This window comes from Triturus cristatus, chromosome 12 (genome assembly GCF_964204655.1).
Source record: "Triturus cristatus chromosome 12, aTriCri1.1, whole genome shotgun sequence".
NCBI classification, from domain to species: Eukaryota; Metazoa; Chordata; class Amphibia; order Caudata; family Salamandridae; genus Triturus; species Triturus cristatus.
In genome coordinates, this window is record NC_140595.1 from 159,964,705 (window position 1) to 159,984,994 (window position 20,290).

At 46.6% G+C, this 20,290-nt stretch overlaps 1 protein-coding gene across 7 annotated transcripts in view; it reads right to left on the reverse strand.

Moving 5' to 3' along the window:
* ARHGEF2 (Rho/Rac guanine nucleotide exchange factor 2) overlaps positions 1-20,290 on the reverse strand; it is a 724,728-nt gene that overhangs the window by 313,862 nt on the left and 390,576 nt on the right. For all 7 annotated transcript variants that reach the window (XM_085638384.1, XM_085638386.1, XM_085638383.1 and 4 more), the window contains exons 4-6: positions 19,180-19,291; positions 6,037-6,076; positions 3,346-3,475 (exon numbers count right to left, since the gene is read on the reverse strand). In XM_085638384.1, coding sequence (XP_085494510.1) covers positions 3,346-3,475; positions 6,037-6,076; positions 19,180-19,291 — 282 coding nt within the window. The remainder of the gene's footprint in view (positions 1-3,345; positions 3,476-6,036; positions 6,077-19,179; positions 19,292-20,290) is intronic.

Genomic DNA, 20,290 nt, shown 5'->3' on the forward strand with positions numbered 1-20,290 from the left:
AGTTTGGGCGTCCCTTTCTGGACCTCTTTGCCTCCCGGCACAATGCTCAGCTCCCTCGTTTTTGCTCCCGGTTTCTGCAGGAGGGTTGCTGGGGGGTGGACGCTCTGTCTCTCCCGTGGCCGTCGCGTCTCCTCTATGCCTTCCCCCCCCTGGCGCTGGTTCCCAGGTTTCTGGCCCGGTTGTGTCAGGAGGATCGGGAGGTGGTGGCGGTGCTACCGTTTTGGCCTCGGAGGTCTTGGTTTCCGACGGTGCGGCTTTTGGCGGTGCAGGGTCCTTGGTTTCTTCCCCTGTCTCCGTCTCCTCTGCGGTCTTCCCCGTGCCTGTCTCTTCTCCGGTTGCGGTTGTCGGTGTGGAGGTTGAAAGGCAGGGTTGGCGACGGCGCGGTTTTCCGGAACATTTAGCGATGGCTCTTCAGCGTTCCCGACGACCTTCTACCCTTAAGGCTTATGATCGTCATTGGGGTAATTTTAATCGCTGGTGTTCTGCGTTGGGTGTCTCCCCTTTGTTCTGTTCCGTGCCGGTTGTCCTTCAATTCTTGTGGGAAGGTTTCGAGAAGGGTTTGGCTGTTTCTACGCTGCGTGCCCAGTGGGCCGCTGTTCGGGCTTTTCGTTCCCCGTGGGGGAATCTTTCGGATGTTGAAGAATTGGTTTCTCGTCTTCTTCGCAGTTTTACTGTTTCCCGGCCTGTGCCTCGCCCTTCCTTTCCCCTGTGGGACTTGCCTTTGGTCCTGCGGGTTTTGGTCGGTCCTCCTTTTGAGCCCTTGGAGACGGTGGATTTAAAGTTTCTCACCCTCAAGGTGGTTTTCCTGGTGGCTGTCACCTCTGCTCGACGTCTTGGGGAGTTGGGGGCCTTGATGGCTCGTGCTCCCTTTCTGTCTTTCTCGGAGGGTGGGGTTGTTCTCCGCCTGGATTCCTCCTTTGTGCCGAAGGTTTCTTCGCAATTTCACAGGTGCCAGGAGTTGGTGTTGCCCTCCCTGGGCTCTGTCTTGGATTCTCCCGGTGGTCCCCGGTGGTCTTTGTTGGATGTGTGCAGGGCTCTGCGTGTTTATCGTGACCGAACTTGAATTTCGCAAGTCGGACTCCCTTTTTGTCTCCTTTGGTGCGGCTTCTCTGGGGTGTAAGGCTTCTTCTGTGTCCATCGGCCGTTGGCTGAAGCAAGCCATTTCCTTGGCCTACTCTCTGTCTGGTTCTCCTCCTCCTTTGGGGGTTCAGGGTCGTTCTACGAGAGGGGTGGCTGCTTCTTGGGCGGAGGTTCGGGGTGTTCCTCTCTCTGAGATTTGCAGGGCTGCCACGTGGGCCTCTTCTAATACCTTCATCAGGCATTATCGTCTCCTCAATCTTTTGGGGGATGATGGAGGTTTTGCATTGGGGGTGTTGAGCTCTGTTCGCTCCTAAATGTTTTTTTTTTCTGCTTATTTCCAATAAATCTCTGGGTTTGTTTGCTATCCTGGTGGTTTGTTGTGTTTTCTGGTATGAATGCCGGTGTTTGCTTTGGTATTTCTCACTTGTCCATGACGGTGTCGAGGACGGAGGGACCTGGGGGTAATGTCCTATTACTTACCGGTAATCTTCATTACTCCGGGTCCCGTAGTCCTCGACACCGTCATGACTTCCCTCCCTCCCTCCCTGTCTGCCGGCCTTCATTGGTGCTTGGTATTTCAGGAGGAATGCTGGGACGGTACTCCTTAAGTACTCCCAGTGGGAGGGGGAGGGTAGGTCCAGCATTCCTTCGTTCTTTTTTCTGTCAGTGAGATAGTAGATCTCACTTGTCCATGACGGTGTCGAGGACTACGGGACCCGGAGTAATGAAGATTACCGGTAAGTAATAGGACAATAGTCAATGGCATATGAAATATCATCGCTAGTGATAGAGGTCTGTAGCGTCACAAACATCATCACTAAGGAATGTGTCTTGATTTGTTTTGATCCTTTTAAAGTCCTTGTTTCCCTCTTCTCTTCAGAATTGCTAAAATGGCCTTCATTTGGGCTTTCTTAACTACTGATATATTTTGTAATATTTGTAAAGTTCAGTTGCAGGTAATTACATTGTGTTGTACGTTTTTTTTTTAAAACGTCACTTACAACTTTTCCTTTCACATTCCCTCTCCCCCACCAAGACTGTTTCACAGTTCAGTTTACAAAAAGTCTCTCAATTTGCAGTTGGAGAAAGAAAAGTAAACCCCAACCTTCATATTAAAAGGATATGCAGCAATAATTCAGGAGACACAGCCTGACATTTGACCCCTGTCTTTAAACGTAGAGCAAAGGTGACAAGATAAAAACTAATTTTAGAGTCATCTTTATTGCCAATTCACCTTCTGAACTCCATCATGGTTATTAGGGGGGTGCTGCAGCCCCCCTGCACCCCTAGTTCCAGAGCCTATGTTAGTAGCCGTGGTGTAAGGCATCAATAACACCACCCCCAGGATGGCTTAACAAACACCACCAAAAAGAGAAGTACAGGACATCACTAATATTGTGACAAGTAACAGAAGTCTGTGACATCATCAACACCATCACTAGCAGCTGAGGTCTGCGGCATCTTCAACATCTCACTAGTGAAAAAGGCTTACGGGACCACAGACATCATTACCATTAACAGAGGTGTACAGCATCACGAGGTCTCGATACCACAAACCCTATTATTCAAACTGGAATATGAGGTCACAAACTGCATCATCAGCTCCACGTGCTCCGATCTGAATAAGAACCTTTGTGATGTCATAGAGTGACGAAGAGCACAATGCAACAGACCTCTGTTAACAGCGGTGGACCGGGTGATGCCATCTAACTCTGTCACTAGTGGTGACGTTGGAGATGCCACAGGTGTGTGTTGTTAGTAGTGACAGTGGCATATGAAATCCACAACACCTTCATCACTAGTGCTAGAGGTCTAGGCATCACTAGTAACAAAACCTTAAGCTGTCACAAAGATCACCAATAACAAGCAGATGTCATCACTAGCCACACAGGAGCAGACGTCTTTGCCACCACAAGCATCTCTATTCAGAGAGGCTTTCGGCGTTTCAGGCATCCCTTGCATTAGACGTTGATGACATCAAAACGCAGCTGCACAGCAGCAACATTCCACAAACACAATTCCACAGAAGCAGAACTTCCTGAAGGAACATTCTGGTCACACGTTTATGACATCATCAAAGGTGCGCCCCTCAGTAACTAAAGCATGTAGTCAGGGTGAGAGTGCACAAACTTGATAGATGTGCATCAAAGTCCCTCATTGAGACAAAGCCCGCCTCTGTTCACGCCTCCCGCTCCACGGGGAGGACCAGGCTCTTAAAGGCTAGTGGGCGTGGTGCCTATGTGTGGGCGGCGGACATGTTCCTACCTTTGACTTGCCACTGGTCACCTTCTTAATGAAGCTCAGAGTCCTTCCCAGAGTGGTCTCCTCCCTCCGCCCGCTCTCTTGCTCTCCAGCCTCCGTAACGTCGAGTTGTCCACAGCTCCCAGATATAGATCTGCTCCGGATAAAAAAAATGATTTAACTGGTCATTGAGGACAGTTCTGTACAGCTCCAATAGCAACTCTCAGATATATGTAGAAATGCCCTGGTCCTCAGATCCTGACAGAACGCATCCTATCCAGATATTATCCGCAAGTGCAGAGTCTGGAGTAGGCAGAGGCGTAATGTACAAGGCAGACTGATGCCAGGGCAAATGTTACCACCCCATGATGATATTTGGTAATGGCTAGCATTTGACACTTCATGGCGGCATGAATGACACCAAGGGTAGAACAAGGTCAAGCTTTTTTGCTGCTCCGCGAGCACCATGTTGTGGGTGTACACTTGACTCGTGGTCAGCCGCAGCCCTGGCCATTTGAGTACCTACATCTTCCTGTAATATGACGAATCCCGGGCCGACGCCATTAGCTCTGGGTGGAAGAGTGGCTTAGACAACCTTCACACCTCTGCCCAGTCCCCGTCGCAGGACAGCTGTGGAGGTGGTGGCAGCCCGGCAAGCCGCAGTCTCCTACCCCAGAGATCTATGATTTTCAAAGTGCAGGAAATTGAACAACTGCCTTTGGAATTCAAGAAACCCATGAGCTAGAAATGAGAGGGGGTTGCGATACAAATATGGTCACAGGGACAAGGCAGGTGTGTGTTCACAGCAAACCTAAAGTTGGCATCTTTAACATAGACCTAGTAGTCAGAAAGCACCACTATAATCTGACATTGTAGTAGGCTCAACTTTGAAGCTGCTTCCCATCCTACGCCGGGCTGGTGAGGGTGGACCATCTCTCCGCAAGGGACAAGGCGATCTGCTGACCGCTCCCATATATCTAGCAAGCATGGCATCAGGATTTCCTCTAGGTTAGGCCCAATAGATTTATCTGACTGTGATATGCAATGCCTCGTCACAAACTAGGACCAAGATTCAGATGAGACACCAAGGGATGTTGTATTTTTACAGTTCTAGGTGTCACATTATTAAAATCCACACTGCGGCATCCTGCCAGGACCAGGGGGAAACTCCATTCACTGCGGTGGCCAAACTACTGACTGCTTTGGAACCTCAGGTGGGCGCTCTGAAAATGACATGATGTGCACATACTGTGGCCCACTTGAATATCCTCCCATTGCACAAACCCACCTACCAGAATATTTTAGGCACCTTAAGAGACACACTAATTCTGTAAAAGTCTGTATTCAGTTGCAGTCCTACCTAGTCAAACTTACTCTACGCTACACTAACACAAGCTCCCAGTTCAGTGGTCTTAGCACTTTGGACCACTTAAATAGCGGAGGAAAGTCTTGAGCCAAAGTGGAGCAAAAGCTTCTCCCGTTTCCATATGTTCTTCTGACTCGTTATTGAGCTGGAGAACATTCAGAGCAGGAAATTATGAACACGTATGTACAATTCAAGGAAGGAACAGATGGACAAACCTGTTCAGCTCATGAAAGGAATGAAGGTTCGGACAAGTATATGTTCAAATCAAGGAGAGAATGTGAGGGCACTTAAGTCCAATGTAAGGAAGGGAGTGACGATACGGTCACTAATGTCCAACTCAAGGTAGGAAGATGAGGATAAAGACAAGTATGTCCAAATCAAAGAAAAAAGGCAAGGACAAGCATGTTCAACACAAGGAAGGAAAGAAATTCAAGGACAAGTATGTCCATCTCAAAGAAGGAAGATAGGGGCAAGCATATTCAACTAAAGGAGGAAAGGTCGGGACAAACCTAAACAGCTTGAGGAAGGAAGAGGAAGGACAGATATATCCAACTCAAGGAAGTGAGGTAAGGAGAAGCATAAACAACTTAGAGCAAGTATTTCCAACTCAGAGAAGGGATATATGGACATGCATAATTCAGTGAAGGAGGCATATTAACAAAGAGGCCCAATGTAAGCAAGGAAGGTAAAGACGAGTGTTCCAACACAGGAAGGAAGGTTAGACAAGTACAACCCAATCAAGGCACGAAGGGTAACGACAAATATGCCCTACTTAAGGAAGGACGGTAAGGACAAACATGTCCATCCTAAGGAAGGAAAGTGAGGAATGTCTGTCAAAACTCATCAGCATTTGAAGGCCTTTTGTTCACCAGAAGCCCCAACCATATCTTATCAAACCCATAAATAAATGTTTCGTAATTCACTCCGCCAAATTGGCTATGGCAGAGCCCCTACATCGATGCATAAATAATGAAAATAGTTTTTAACAGCATTTTATCTCTGCTTTAACTGATTTTCCTTCCTTTCAGACCCTCACTAATGAACTAGGTGCCAGAGGATTAATAGGTGACCCACAAACTGCTATATAATGTTGGCAAAGGGCTCACAAACTCGCTGAGCTATCTCACTGGCACCCTCCAGGCCCCGCGGATGGATTTTTAGAGTCTAAAACTATTTTCCCTCACCAGTATTAAACTAAGTACGTCACATTTTTCACCAATTTCATTAAAAGCACATCCCTTCCATTGAAGCATATGGTGAGCTAGGAACTATTCCAGCACTTCCATACCTTCTCATTTTCCACATCAGGTTTTATCTCTCACCCCAGTAGCATGCCCCTGGGTACTCACCCATTTTCAAGGCTTCCTTCTGCACCAAACAGTGAGACATCTACAAATAAAAAGGGAGAAAGAAAAAAGAATGAATGAACTAGGAGTCTCAAAATGGTGGAAAGACTTGACGAATGTTGAGGACTCAGAATTAGATAACATTGCATGGACGCATAACACAGCAGAATCCTGGAGTTGTCCTTTATGTGTTCTTGTCACCTGATTCAGGAGGTGGGGGGGGGGGGGAGGGCCTCTTGCAAGCCATTCTTTATGCCCCGCAAGTATCAGCTTTGAACTTTTGTGACAGAAGACGATAAGCCCTGTGGGGACAAGCCATGGAAACAGTTGCTACAAACCGACCCCAAACATTCTGAGATGCGGAAGAGAGAATGTTGTCAGTGGTTAGCAGGAAGAGGGAAGCTGTGGCTGCTTCATTGTGTGTGTCTTTGCATTCATTCAGCAGATTCTGAAAGGCTGATCGAAGTGTCTGCCAGCGTTAGCAGCCTCGCCTCTGAAAGTCATGAAAGTGATGAAAAGGTTAAAGACATGGGCTAGTAGACTTTTCTAAAGGGTATGATGCCACTGTAAGGCTGACACGAGCTGAGGCAAATCAGCCCCATGTCAATCAAAGCCGGATATGATTTACTCTTCCTGGTCTTTGAAGCTTTGTCTATAGGGACGGGGTTTATCGGGGATGTTTCTTGATTCACCCATCTGGTGGTGGTCCTCGCCTGTTATTCACCCTTGTCCCATCTGGCTGGCATTTCAAAGGACTGGCGTGATGGACAATCCTCCCTTTTCCAAAGGACCACTAAGCTGCTGATCCTGTGCGGATTGACATGTGGGAGCCGTGTTGCAGTAAGGGTGCGCTGTCTCTGTTTGCACCGCAGCGCACCTTTAAGTAGATGCGATGGACACAGTCAAAAGACAGCGCAGCCTTTTACTGATAACGTGCTGGCCCCAGGGCAACCGTGAACTCATGTTGCCCAAGGGGCAGGTTTTACTTAAAGCTGGACTGACTGAAGCAGCTGATCCGCAGTTCACAGTGCAGGCGGCACCCAGTCTGTACGTCCATGGAACACGGAGACCACACCGTGGGCCGCAGCAGTGAGTGAGTGCCCCTGCCTCGATGAACATGTCTGGTGGGGGTCCAAGGGACCACCTCTCCCCCTCCAGAAGGTGCCCTCGGGGTGTGTAATGACTCTGCAATGCCTATTTGTACCGCAGTGAGTGTGCCTCTGCCCCCACATACATAGTACGGTATGGGTGTAGAGGCAAAGTGTTGCCCTCATTTGCATGGGGTCATGCACTCATACAAATGAGGGACACCCTCTTAAAATATGCCCAAGGCCATCAGTAATACAGAAGGGGCAGTGTAGGGGTTCACCGCACTCTTCTGTTTTGTAGAAGGACACACCTGCATGGGAAGGATTTGCTGTGAACGTCCACAGCCAATTCGCATTGTATTGTAATTGCATTTATAGACACGGAGTTGGGCTGCAAACTCTACAGTCTCTCTTCATCCATTAAACAATTCTAAGCTGTAGCAAGTATGATCCATTGGCTGTGGTCGAGGATAGACACTCGGAAGCCATGTCCGCTCCCTAGGCTTGCATGAGAGAGACCTGCGGGAGCTCAGAGATGGCTCGATGTAGGTCTAGTCTTTAGGGATATGAAACAGACCGGTCCTGGTGGGGCCTGACCTCCCTGAGTGACATTAGCAGAAGCGCCCCCAGGCTGCCCGACCTCATAGGGGCTCTGACCAATCTGAGCCTGCAGCCCCTCCCAGCTCCGAGCCCTCATTTACTGTTCTTTTCATCCCGTCGAAACCACCATCACTCCACCTTCCGTAACGCGTGCACACCTATTACATAGTTACCTTTCCATACACTCTACAGGCTGCTCCAACTTCTAGCCCTTTCTGTAATAAAGCAGTGCCCTGGGAGCACAGAAAGCAGGTGCACACGCCTGGTGTACCCCCGGGGCACTGTCTGTAATGCAGCCCCAGATGGTACAAGTGTGGTGCACACCAGCCGCAAAGGGAGGTTGGTGAGAAGAATAGAGGCGTCGTTACTTCTTTTTTACAACGTCTCAACACTACTTACAAAGAGCAGTGTACTCTGTTCTCTATTTAATACCTGTCAGTTCTATTATTTAATGCGCGGTTACAGACCGCTCTAGCAGATAGACACTGGGCTCTGAGTCAGCCCCCTCCAGCCATTGGCTGCCATTTGTTTTCCATTGGTGCGCCATTGCTTGAATGGGCTGCCCATCAAGGCCATGCGATTTAGGGTGGTTACATTGTACCATTGTGTTCCTATTAGTTTTTGTGGACGGGCAACCAGGGGTCCCTTTTGTAGACAACAGATGAGACGTGTAGCTTGTAACTGGGATCCAGCATGCTGGGTTTGGTGAATTTACTTTGCTGAAATGAGGGCTGAATTCTGGCTTGTTTGGGAAGCGCATGGTGTTTCTGTTCACTCATGGCCAGCACAGTGAGCTTCCATGTGCTTTATTCTCCTGTCATGGTGTCATGATTTGTGGATTTGTTTGTTCAGAGAATAAAAAAGTGCACACACATAGGTTTCCTTACCAGAGCAATGAAAATGCTAGCTGTTGTCAAAAGTATAAACTATGCAAACTTGTTTTTGTGAGTGCCTTCCACGTTTAGTACCTACAGAGCAATGTGCCTCTTCTGCCTCCTTATCATAACCCTCTTTTCTGAGGGGACCGGTTAGCTCTGTTAACGCAGGCTGTTCAGGAAAGGGGGGGGGGCTATGTGTAGCTTTCATATTTCAGCTCAAGATGTTGTTTCATTATGGAATTTTCATTTTAGAACAGCTACAAGCAAAATACACAAAGTCACTTGGGTGACCAGACATCCAGCATTTCCCTGCACAGTCCAGTTTTTCGTGGTCTGTCCCGACGTCCCAACAGTTTTACTAAAATGTAACAAATGTCCGAGTTTTGGGGAGAGGGTAGGTGACCACTCACATTATATTTACAATAGAGTGAAGGCCGTGGACGTCATTTAGGTGTCGCGGCTGCGACCCCAGGGTTGCCCTTTGCTACCCCCAGCACTGCCTTTGCGACCCCTGGCCTCATTGGTGGCAAATTCAGTGCCAGGAACACAGGGGCAGCTAGGGCTCCTCTCTTTCTTTTCTGGCAATTTTGTATTACACTAGTACTAAATAAATACAATATATTATTCACTAATAGTGTAATAAAAATAGAGTACAATAAGCTGGGATATGCCCTTCCATGGCAGCTGAGGTAAGCAAAAAATGCTGTTAAATAGATGTTGTGTGCATGCTTGTCGGTGAGTGTGTTTATGTGTGAGAGTGTGTTTATGTGTGAATTTGTGTGTATGTGTAAGTATGTGTGGGTAAGTGAAACTGGAGGTCAAAGGGCGGGTGATGTCACTTCCACTACCCCAGGTATTTCGGTGAAGTGACGTCCATGGTGAAGGCTCATGTTTCCTATTGCCCTCCCAGGTTATATACCCACATGGATAAAAATCTATTGTTTTCCAGTTGTTTTAAAGGCTCTCCTGCTGTGCTGTAGTATCTCAGGGAAGCACCAGAACACTGTAACGGGGGGCACGCAAGCATCTGAAAAGACCCCGAGCTAAGCGTTCCCGTTAGCTTCAGCACCACTTTTGGAAGGGGAGAGGGCGTAGTCAATAGAAACACTTCTTCGCGCTATTTTCATTTGAAATGAAAAGTTGGCAAAACTTTAATGCTGTTTCACGTTTCAAAAAAGGACCCGTTATGTTTTCTTGTTTGTTCCAATTTGTAACGAAGACAAATATTATTTATGAATCCTCTTTCTCTCCACCACCTTTCCTCCTGTCTCATAGGAGCATGTGCACTCCTATGTCCTGGTTTTATAATTTGCTTTATTGCACTTTTGGTTCTGTTTTTACCTCCATAGATGCACAACGTACTACAAGTACCAGAATGCAACCGGTCTGAAGGAGCTACTGAAGGAGCAACGTGAGATCTCTGTGATCTTCATGTGGCTTGAAAAAGCCGAGTGGAGCAGAGGGTGCAATCTCTACAACGCTGGTCTGGTTTGTTTTGCTAACCTATAGTTTGTCTCACAGGTTTGTGGGAGGCTTTCGCTGTAGTCAGTCAATGGCAATCGTCATAGCTCTGGTGACCAGGCATTCTGGATTTGCTGGGACAGCTGGTTTTACCATCTGTCTCGACCAACTTCAATCCATTGATCATGTTCCAGTTTTCAGAGACTGCGGACTAGACACAGAGGAAGTTTTGTGCACTCTTGTGTAGAATTATTAGGCCAGACCAAAGAGTAATTTTTTAACACAGATTATACTGTGTGCAAACATTGCATTTAATTCTTTGAACCATTCTGTCTGTCTATTCTATGCTGACCAGAGCTATCAATTAAGGCCTTCTCTGCCACTCATTTGATGCTAAATGATAGTTCTACTTGCGGAGCAGCGTTTGCGTCATCCACGGACTACCTGTCCCTGTGAACACCAGGGCAAGGAGGAGCCCTTCAACAAGCCTCGCCTGCTGCTCTTGAGCCCGTGGCGCAGGACGTGCCCGGTCAAAGGGTGGGCCGCGGGGGCGGGCCCGTACTTCACCAGTCAGCAACAGGAAGAGGCAAGGCAGGGTCACTCCTCTTGGCCCCTGCCCTTTTTCAATCGATAAAAAATTTTTTTTTTAAAAGAACCACAATAGGTTTGGCTCTAATCAGTAAGGCCGAGCCCAATAATACCAATAACACCGAAATTGCCAACACTGATGCTCCTTTAGAATAGATTCACACGGCGCATAAACACATATCAATGCCAACCGGAACTAGCCAATAGTCTTTTATTTTAGAAAAATAATTCCATTTAAATTGATTTCTTTTTTATATATGAATCCCATTTTTATCAATCTATACACCAATAAAAAGACACAACCAAAATCTTTAGACAAATAAACAGCAGTGACTAACTGCCTTCTGGGCTTACATCAACACTCTCAAACCAAAATATTCAATCTTCAAACTCACCTTGTTGCACACCACACTCGTTGCACACACACATCACTTCCTCGGTTACATAGCACTTTTTTACTTTCTTGAACCAAGGCAAAAAGCCAAACAACATGTAGCTTAACACACTATGATTTTCTGTACACTGCACAGAGTACTAATAATCTTTCAAGGTAAATACAAGAATCTTTTCAACAGTGCACAAGAGATAAACTCTTTTTTTGAAAATGATTGTTTGGCACACAAAAACACGAGGTTGATGCGTTTCGAACCCTCTTCTTTGTAGGGTTCTCTTCAGGACCAAACTGTGCTGCAAAGAAAAAGAAAACAAATACCATCTTACTTACAGGACCTTGTTATAAAAATGCGCAACCACCAATGTCGCTGGCCTACAAGAGCAGTCTTACAATTTCTTTAAATGTGGGGTCCATAAATCACACCTGAATTCACGATGTAAAATAAAAGACTATTGGCTAGTTCCGGTTGGCATTGATAAGTGTTCATGCGCCGTGTGAATCTATTCTAAAGGAGCATCAGTGTTGGCAATTTCGGTGTTATTGGGCTTTTTCATGTGATAGCAGGGAGTGTTTATCGTGGAGGACCAGGTGGGCGCTACATGGAAAATGGACAAATGCAAGATCCAAGAAGAAAAAGAAACCTCCGCATAAAAACTCCGGGGTACTACTCTCAATTTCTTTTTGGCTCGTACTGTGGGGGTCAACGACAAAGAAATTGTTTCAGCAGAATAGCGTCTGTCCCTGGAGCTGGGGTAAATGGGGGAGTGCCCCTTGCAGCCCCAGGGTACACTTAGAGGGATAAGTGACATGGTGGCCTCCCCATCCCATTAGGTCTACGATTGAGGTTGTTATTCCCAACCTGCAGGCTTCTCCTTCCCCAGCCATTAGAACGCCTTCAATTGATTTATCATCTATGAGTGAGGGAGGGCATCCAACGAAGAAAACGAGGAGAGTCATACACGCTGGCCAGCTCAAGGTCTCTGGACCCTCCAGGGTCGGCAACAGCAAAGGGCGCAGCGCTTCAGACAAGCTCCTTGCTCACCCATCATAGCCCAACCCTGCCAAATCCTTCATTTTTGAAAGCACAGACCCTGATCCCAACACGAATCTGGATTTTATCTTGGGCAAATTTCAAGACATACTTCCTGCCAGTCTATTGCTGATTTTAGACGAGAGGTTAAGCAAACTGGAAGTCGTGGTGACCCAGTGTTTGAAATCACATGACCGCATGAATGCTCATCGGTCCCTAGCACACGACCCAGTTGGATCTGCCGCCTTTCCATCAACCTCGCTCCCTGCCATGGCCTCTCACCAACACCTAGCTGACCGGTCCTCCTCTTGCCCTTCCGGTCCCTGCAATAACTTTATCCCTCCCTTTCATTCTCCGATCAATAAAGGGGGGCTTTGTGGCATCTGTGCGAGGGCACTGCGGAGGGGCATGAAACTGCACCAGGTGAATCAGTCCGAGTTCCAACAAGGCCACAGCTCCGCCCCAACCAGGGGGATCTCGACCTTCCCCCTCCCTGCCTGCGTCCTTATGTGGCCATATGGACTAATGTTTCACACTTAAGCTTAAACCGAGAGGACTCTACAGGCCACTTGAAGAATAAAGTTTTCCACTGGTTATCTCAAAACACAGATTTTAGGTCCAACGAGTTCAGAGACATTCTATTTGTCAGAAGGGTCGTCTGGGTGGGTGAGTTGCCAAATATCAAAAGTGCTGATTGTGTAGTGAACTATAGAAGTCCAACTCTCGCAGAACGATTAATTGATTGTGGCACTAGTCATCACTGGGGAGGGGGCACCGAACATGCACAGGTATAGGAGTTGTCTCATTGGGGTTTTTATATAAATATTTGATCCCGCCCCACATAAAAGTACCAGCTGGTGGATTCAACCACAATAGGACAGGGAAATGGGTAAAACTGTGAGTCCAGTCTGCAACAGGTTCCAGACACTTTCAGAACTCGAAAGTATAGGCTGATGTTTGGGGGTCAAGATTTCCCACCTAGAGGCACCTCAAGCCGAAATGTTTCAAGAAATGCATGGGTGCAGCAATGATGAGAATTGTGAAGCAGATGCAGATGACAACTATAATGTTACCGGAGAGTGAATTATTGTCTCTCGCTTCCACTCACACTGCTACAGACCCACCATGATATGTGCACCAATTCTCCTCCCGATCCACACCCCCGTGACTTTACTTCAGTTCAGCCTGTCTTATTAAACACCCCGTTGGGCCTGGCATCGCCTCTAAGGAGCTGGGACACCCTTTTCTACTTCTGTCATGGAACATCACGGTCTAAAAGGGCAAAATTATAGACCAAGACATGTGTGTGTTCATAAATTCACACAACAGTTATTTTACAGGAAACATGGGTTCTGTAAAAAAAAACATTCAGACTAGGGTATTACAACTTTTAGAGTGAAGCTATTCCATCCAAAGTTGACCGCCCATCCGGTGACCTCACCTTAAGGGTTAAAAACTCACCAGATTTAATTGTAAAAAAGCTGAATAGCTATACTAATATCTTGGGCCTGTTGCTGATGGGCGGCAATGGCTGCATTATAGATTTATACAATGTTTACAATTGCTCAGTATCACGTGGCAGGAAATCTCCAACTCAACACCTACTTGCCCACCATCTTGCCACGAGAGCAGTTAGTTCCCCACTTATAATCGCAGGTGATTTTAACACCTCCTTTGAGCCACTGAATGGCCCATCATCTGTTTATGCTCTGGAAGATGAGGTTCGAGGCATTCCCCCATTAGTGAGAGAACTCCTACGTTCCTGGCCAGGGGCAGCCATGCAACTCTTTACTCTAACTTTAATTGTGGCCTCTGCGCATGCAATGAGAGATGTCCGTCTGAAACCAAATGTGCCCATACATTTGCCCGCAGTCCTTACCCAGAGTAGAATTGATTATGTTTTTTTGGATCTCAATTTATGGCGCCTGGCAGTTGACTTTGAAATGTTGACGTAGACGGACAGTGATCACAATGCTTTGAGGTTTATGTTGAGCAGCCCTTTCTTGCGGAATTCTGTACTTCTAGGCGATACATCGAAAACAATCATTAGCCTGAACAATAATACAAAGTCGATTAAGTGTTCAAAAATATGCCTTTTATATGGGCACCTTACCAGGTGTCTGCAATGATTCAAACACAATCTTCAAACCGTTAATTGATCAACCCGGGGCGGGTTTCCCTACTCTCAGGCTATCATTCGACGCTGTTCGCTGCCCTAAAGCTTCACTGCACCAAGGCCCAAAATGGCAAAAAACCGGCACTGGTAAAGGAAGGAGTGCCACAAGGCAAAGGGCCTACTCATTGGAGCTGTTAAAATGGGAGTCCACACTGGCTGCCCGACTAAAAATAAAAGGGTGATAATAAGCACTAAACAGAGATGAGTAGATTCTAATTGGTTATCCCTAGTAGAGGCTTTAAGTAACAACAATCCCAAGATGTTCTGGTAGATCGTTTTACATGGATGCCTCGCTTCACTAGTCCTATAGAATTAGCTATTCAACCCCAGCAGTGGGTGGAACACTTCACTATAATCTATGACCTCTCCGGCATTGGGCTGGAAGCCCCGGTGCCGAGAGTATTCGATATGGAAAATGCCACAGTGATCACTGCACTTCGTTTTACCATCCAAGAAACACATCGAGCTATCCAGGACATGCCCCCTCAGAAGCTCCCGCGCCCTGACAAAATCCTTGGAACTTGTGTCCCTCTGAACCTCTGGTCTGGGGCCTCTACATTAACGCACTTTCAAATGATATCCTGGCAGGGGGACAAGTTCCAGAATCACAGCACAATGCTGAGATTGTCCCGATCTATAAAAATGGAGATAGAGGCACCCCAAATAACTATCGGCCCATCAGCCTTATTGATACCTTGCAAAAGATCTTCTGCCGCCATATTTAGGCTAGACTACAATATTGGGTTGCTGAGGCTGCTATTTTAACACTTTTGTAGGCAGGATTTCGCTCCTAGGTGTTTTTTGCTTGACCCTCATTGAGGTAAAATATCTTAGGCTCCCCGGGGATCACTAATACTTGGCCTTTCTGGACCTCAGGGCAACCTATGATCTGGTTCCACGGTCGCACCATTGGTCCACCCAGGCCACTATGGGTATAGATCACACTCTGTTAGACATCCTTATCAGCCTTCTTGACAACACTTCTGCGCAAGGGAGATGGGGGCTGGATGGTGACTTAACCTAAACCACATACCAGTCCAATGAGGGGTGAGGCAAGGGTGCGTACTTACACCAACTTTTTTTTAATTTACATCAATGATGTGGTTGCATTTTTGGGTGAGGGCTTCCACGATTCCCCTATATTAGCTGGTTGTTCTATCTTAGCACTTCTTTTCCCTGACAACACTCTCCTGCTTTCCTGAACTTCATCTGGGCTCCAAAACCTCCTTAACAAATTCTCTGAGTTTTGTGACACCGGTGGGCTGGAGGCGAACACTACCAAAACTGAGATTAGGATAATTAGCCCGCACAAAGCGTGCACAGGGACTTTTTCAATGAAAGGGGAACCCCTCCAGATGTTGGTCAAATTTGACTACCTGGGGATTAGAACTGATAAGAGTAGGATATGGAATCGCAAACCGAGAAAAGTGAAATGGTGTTGTCGCACTCTGATTCAGCAATTGTAAAAAGGTTTAAGGCAACAACCCCCAAATTTGCATCCCCAGCCTTAAAAGTTTACAAGGCAAAACCGCAGGCTTCTGCGCTTTATGGCGCAGAAGTCTGGGGAATGTCAGATGTTAAAGGCTTGGATTCTGAAGAAAAAAAACTTTTTAAGATCTCTATTCAGCCTCCCACAGAGCACACCCACGCTACCATTCTATTTTGACATGGGATCAAAAAAGGGTGGGAGATCTAGCAATGTTACAACCTCTTCTGTACTGGGTGAGGTTGTGGTCTCCTCAGAGCGCCACCATTATAGGTTGGCGTGGAGGAGATCATGAGCCACAGCAAAGTGCGTCTGCATCTTTGGTTTAAGTTAGTCAAATTCTATCTCAGTGACCCCGGCCTGAGTGGGCATTGGAGTAACCCTTCCACTATTGGGGCTGGCACCAAGGGTAGGGTCAAAGCTGGGTTTTGGGATAAAAAAAAAAAAGTCAACGAACATCACCATAAAGCTAAATCTGGGAGATTGATTGAAGCATACTATCCTGAAAAACTCTCCCCACCTAAAGAAATGTATCTTGATCAGATCCAACCACCCATTGCCCGCACGCTATACATACAATTTAGGCTCCCAGCTAATAAATTCATAAATAGATGGAGGTCCCACCAGCCTACTCCATCGGCTTGCGAATTCTGTAAATAAGCTAGTGAGGATGTTGGATGCGTGCTTTTCATTTACCCGAAATAAGCCAGGCATAGGTAGAAATGGCTCAGTGGAAGAGGTGTGGCGCTGCGGCCAGGGCGACTGACTCCGGAATCTGGGGATCACGGTTCGATCCCCGGCAGCAGATTAGCCCAGCACCATGTGACTCTGGGCAACAGCTTGCTTAATCTTCCCGATGGCCCCCAGCGCCTAGAGACCCTCACGGGTGATTGTTCGCCCTTTACAAATGTGGATTATTATTATTAAGTATTATATGGGGGGTGAGAGACTATTGGGTGGCCTATCGTATCATGAGATCTGACACAAGTCAGGTTGTGGTTTTTGGAATTAGCCGATACCTTTATGCAGTCTGGTTGAACAGGAAAAAAGCAGGCGTGCCGTTTCAAACGCATAAGCACTTCTTTTACGCCTGGCCTAGATTTGTGTACATCATGTGACCCTCGGGATGCGTCAAGTGTCTTTTAGGCAAATGTATCTGTTGCTATATACATGCTTTAACATTTCTTTTGATATGGCTGTTGTATTGACTTTTTTTTTTATCTTGCATCAATGTATTTTTTTAATGAATGTTTTTAATTCATATTTTATTCGTCTTGCTCTACACCGGACTGTATCTGTTTTGTCCACAGACATTTTACACGTGTTATACGATGTGCTTTTATGGTTCCACGAACCGAATTAAAGTTGCTTTGATTAGACCTACTTTTCTCTGTGGTCTGTTTTGGTTTTAATATGGTCGTCCTAAAAGTCACCCAAATATGTATTACTAAACACTTTCCTAACAAAAAGCCAGACCTGTTGGCTTTGGCAGTGCTTTAAAAAAAAAAAAAGTTTATCGTTTTTAATGGTGTGTGGGTTCTTCTACTAGCCACCTGCATTTGTTAGTAGTCCAGAAGGCCTGTGTAGGTGTCCCCCTGCTCACTTCAGGGAATTCGGAACTCGATTTATGGAAATGCATGGATAAACAAACACGTTTACAGAAACAAAACCAAGGATAATGGTAGATGTCTATTTTACACACCGACGGAAAACGAATGAGAGTTATGGAGCATTTATTATTTGAAATGAGACCCGAGCGGCCCCGTGAAGGCGCAAGAAAATATTGAGACTTTGCCGAAGTCCACAAAGTGCAGAGCCGCGACACGGAAGGCATGGTTTAGGCGGAAACTCCACCCAAAAATACAACATGCCGGAGTTTCCGCCTATTCAGAACTCCGCTGATATAATTTTCACTTAAAGAGCTCGCACTCGAATCGTCAATCGGAATTCAATTCTGTGATTTTATGCTATTTGAACGGATTCTCCAACTAAGCTATTTCCCTGGGTGGCCTAGTTATCTTTTCTTTTCCCAGAGAATCAAGATAAGAATCAGCCCTGTTATTATGTTTACCTCACATAACCCCTGCCTGATTACAGATGCTACTTTCAGAAGTACAGAGAACTCACCGACGCCATCGAGCCGATGGTTTGTGTGATCCGAGCCCGCCCTCTAGCGGCGAAAATCCAAAAAGCTTCTCGGACAGTCTGGAGAAGAGCAGCATTCTACCTTAGTTAAATAGTGGCATAAATGCGTTGTAGCCAGGGCTCTAAGTGGGCCGGGTCCTGCCGGAGCTCAGCACCGACAGTTTTAAAAAGTAGGTGCAGCGGGTCCCTATCCGGCCCTCCATTTTCGCCCTCACCCTCAAGGTGAAAAAAACCCTCAAGTCTGCAGCAGTACGACTGCGCAAAGCCTTTGATGAAACTTCAAAGAGACTCCTTTTAGTTCTTTCACAGTCTCATCATTGCAGAACTGAAGCATTTTCAATATTATATACAACAAAGCCATAGTTGTTGCTTATTTATCTCATGCAACTAACAACCATTGACAAAGCTAATAGCCCTGGCTTGTTGCAGGTATATTGTTAATTGTTGTATAATATATCTGGATGCAATGACAGAAACAGCAAAATACAGATCGGGCGGCACACGATGCGAAGCACTGATTTTTAGCTTACGTGTTTTAAGCCATGCTCCTACTTGCATTAGCCACGCCCCTTTGAGAGACCCCCCCCAGTTTTTTCATCCTACTTAAAGCCCTGGTCGTAGCTCACAAATCAAGGGTTTGTGAAAATGCACCAAATTGTATGTCCACTCACTCAGAATGCAGTAAAATGTTACAGGTTTCCACATGCTACAACATTCACATAAAACCCTAATCTCACCTTTCACAAACACGGATGTAGAGTCTGATTATGGGTGTGTTACTCTTGGAGCACAAGTGCGAATATGGTAACACTAAGCAAGATTCTCAAGGTATTGCATCAACCTAAGGTAAATGGAATACTCATTTTGAAAACCTGGCACGGATCGAGTCCTTGTGGCTCTGTCCAGGGCAGCTGCATATGAGTCTGAAGGGCAGCATTTATATAGTGCCTGTGTAGGATGCTGAAGCGCTTGCCTATATGTGCAGAAGGCTACGCCATGTAGGGTGTGTGCTTGGAAGGGTGTTGTCCTTGTGTTTTTAAAAATTCTATGTGGTAAGTGTTTCCATGTCGTGCGTAAGGAGCCCAGAGGTGCTGTTACCCTGGGCGAACAGCTGTCCATGGTTGGTGTGTTCGAGGGATGGTTGGCGTTTTAGAGGGCTGATCACCTGAGAGCGTGAAGTCATTTTAACTCCCCAGTGGTTGGCTCACGCCAGTGGTAATGAGTGAAAGGATGGATACAGTCTGAGGCAGGGTGGTGAAGGGGATGAGCAGAGGGTCACCCATCTCTAGGCAAGACTCACCATCGGCATACGCATAGGTGTGATCGATGCCACTCATGGAGACGGACTTGGAGAGCGAGTTGCAGATGAAGGCATTGGAGGAGCCATAGGTCTGGAATCTCTTGGTGTGGTCCTGAAATAGAGAGATCAGACAAGGCGGTCAGTGAATGCGGAGAAGAGTCGTACACAGGGGCCTTCCTTGCAGAGAAAGTGAGTTCCTCCATCTTTCTCTGTGTGTTGATGCAGCTTTGCATTCTCTCAACAGAGCGGTCAGTCTTGTGAACAGGGGAGATGTGGTACATGCAGCAAAGTAGATTCCACAGTTACCTTTGGATAACAAGCATTAGCAAAGGCAATAGATTTGGCTTTTATGTACTAACCGATGCAGACATAGGCTTTCACAAATGCCATTTGCAAGCGTTGGCACATAAAAGCCAGACCAATTGGCTTGGCTCATGCTTGCCCTTAAACCTGACAACGACAATAACAAGAATTGGCATAGCCAATAGGTCTCGCCTTTGGGACCTTATAAGTGTTTAGCCATGCAACAGTGAAAGTAATCGTGGTAAAGCGCGGCACGCGCGCCCGCGGACATGCACTGTAGCTCTAGGCTGGCCTGGTAGCACTTTTTGGAGCCAGACCAGTGCATGCGCTGGGTCAGGCGAGACCTAAAAATGCTGTTGTTTCACATGCTTCTGGAAAAAGAAGATTGCTTCATATGTTAACCAATACATGACATGGAAAAATAGAAGTAACACAAAGTGTCATGATTCTTTGTAGTTGTGAGTGGCAGAACAGTCCCACTTGATTTGCAATTGAAGAACTCCCTTTGAGGCGGAACAATACACAGCCAGTAGCATCAGGTGAGAGAAATCTGCTTTGCTGAACCCCCCGGATGATAGCTTTTAGAGGATTAGTGACAAAGCTCTGGCAGACAGCTGCCCTGATGAGCCAGAGGTGAAAGGGTGTGTGCAACAAGCGTGTCTTTCTTCTGACTGCAGTCAGTGGTTGAGATACTAGATAATCTCTCAGGACATAAAACAGCAAAAATATCACATCTAAATTCAGCCATTGCCAATCTTGTTCCAGAAAGGAAGACAATCATTACTGCCCGTCTCCAAATACTTTGATT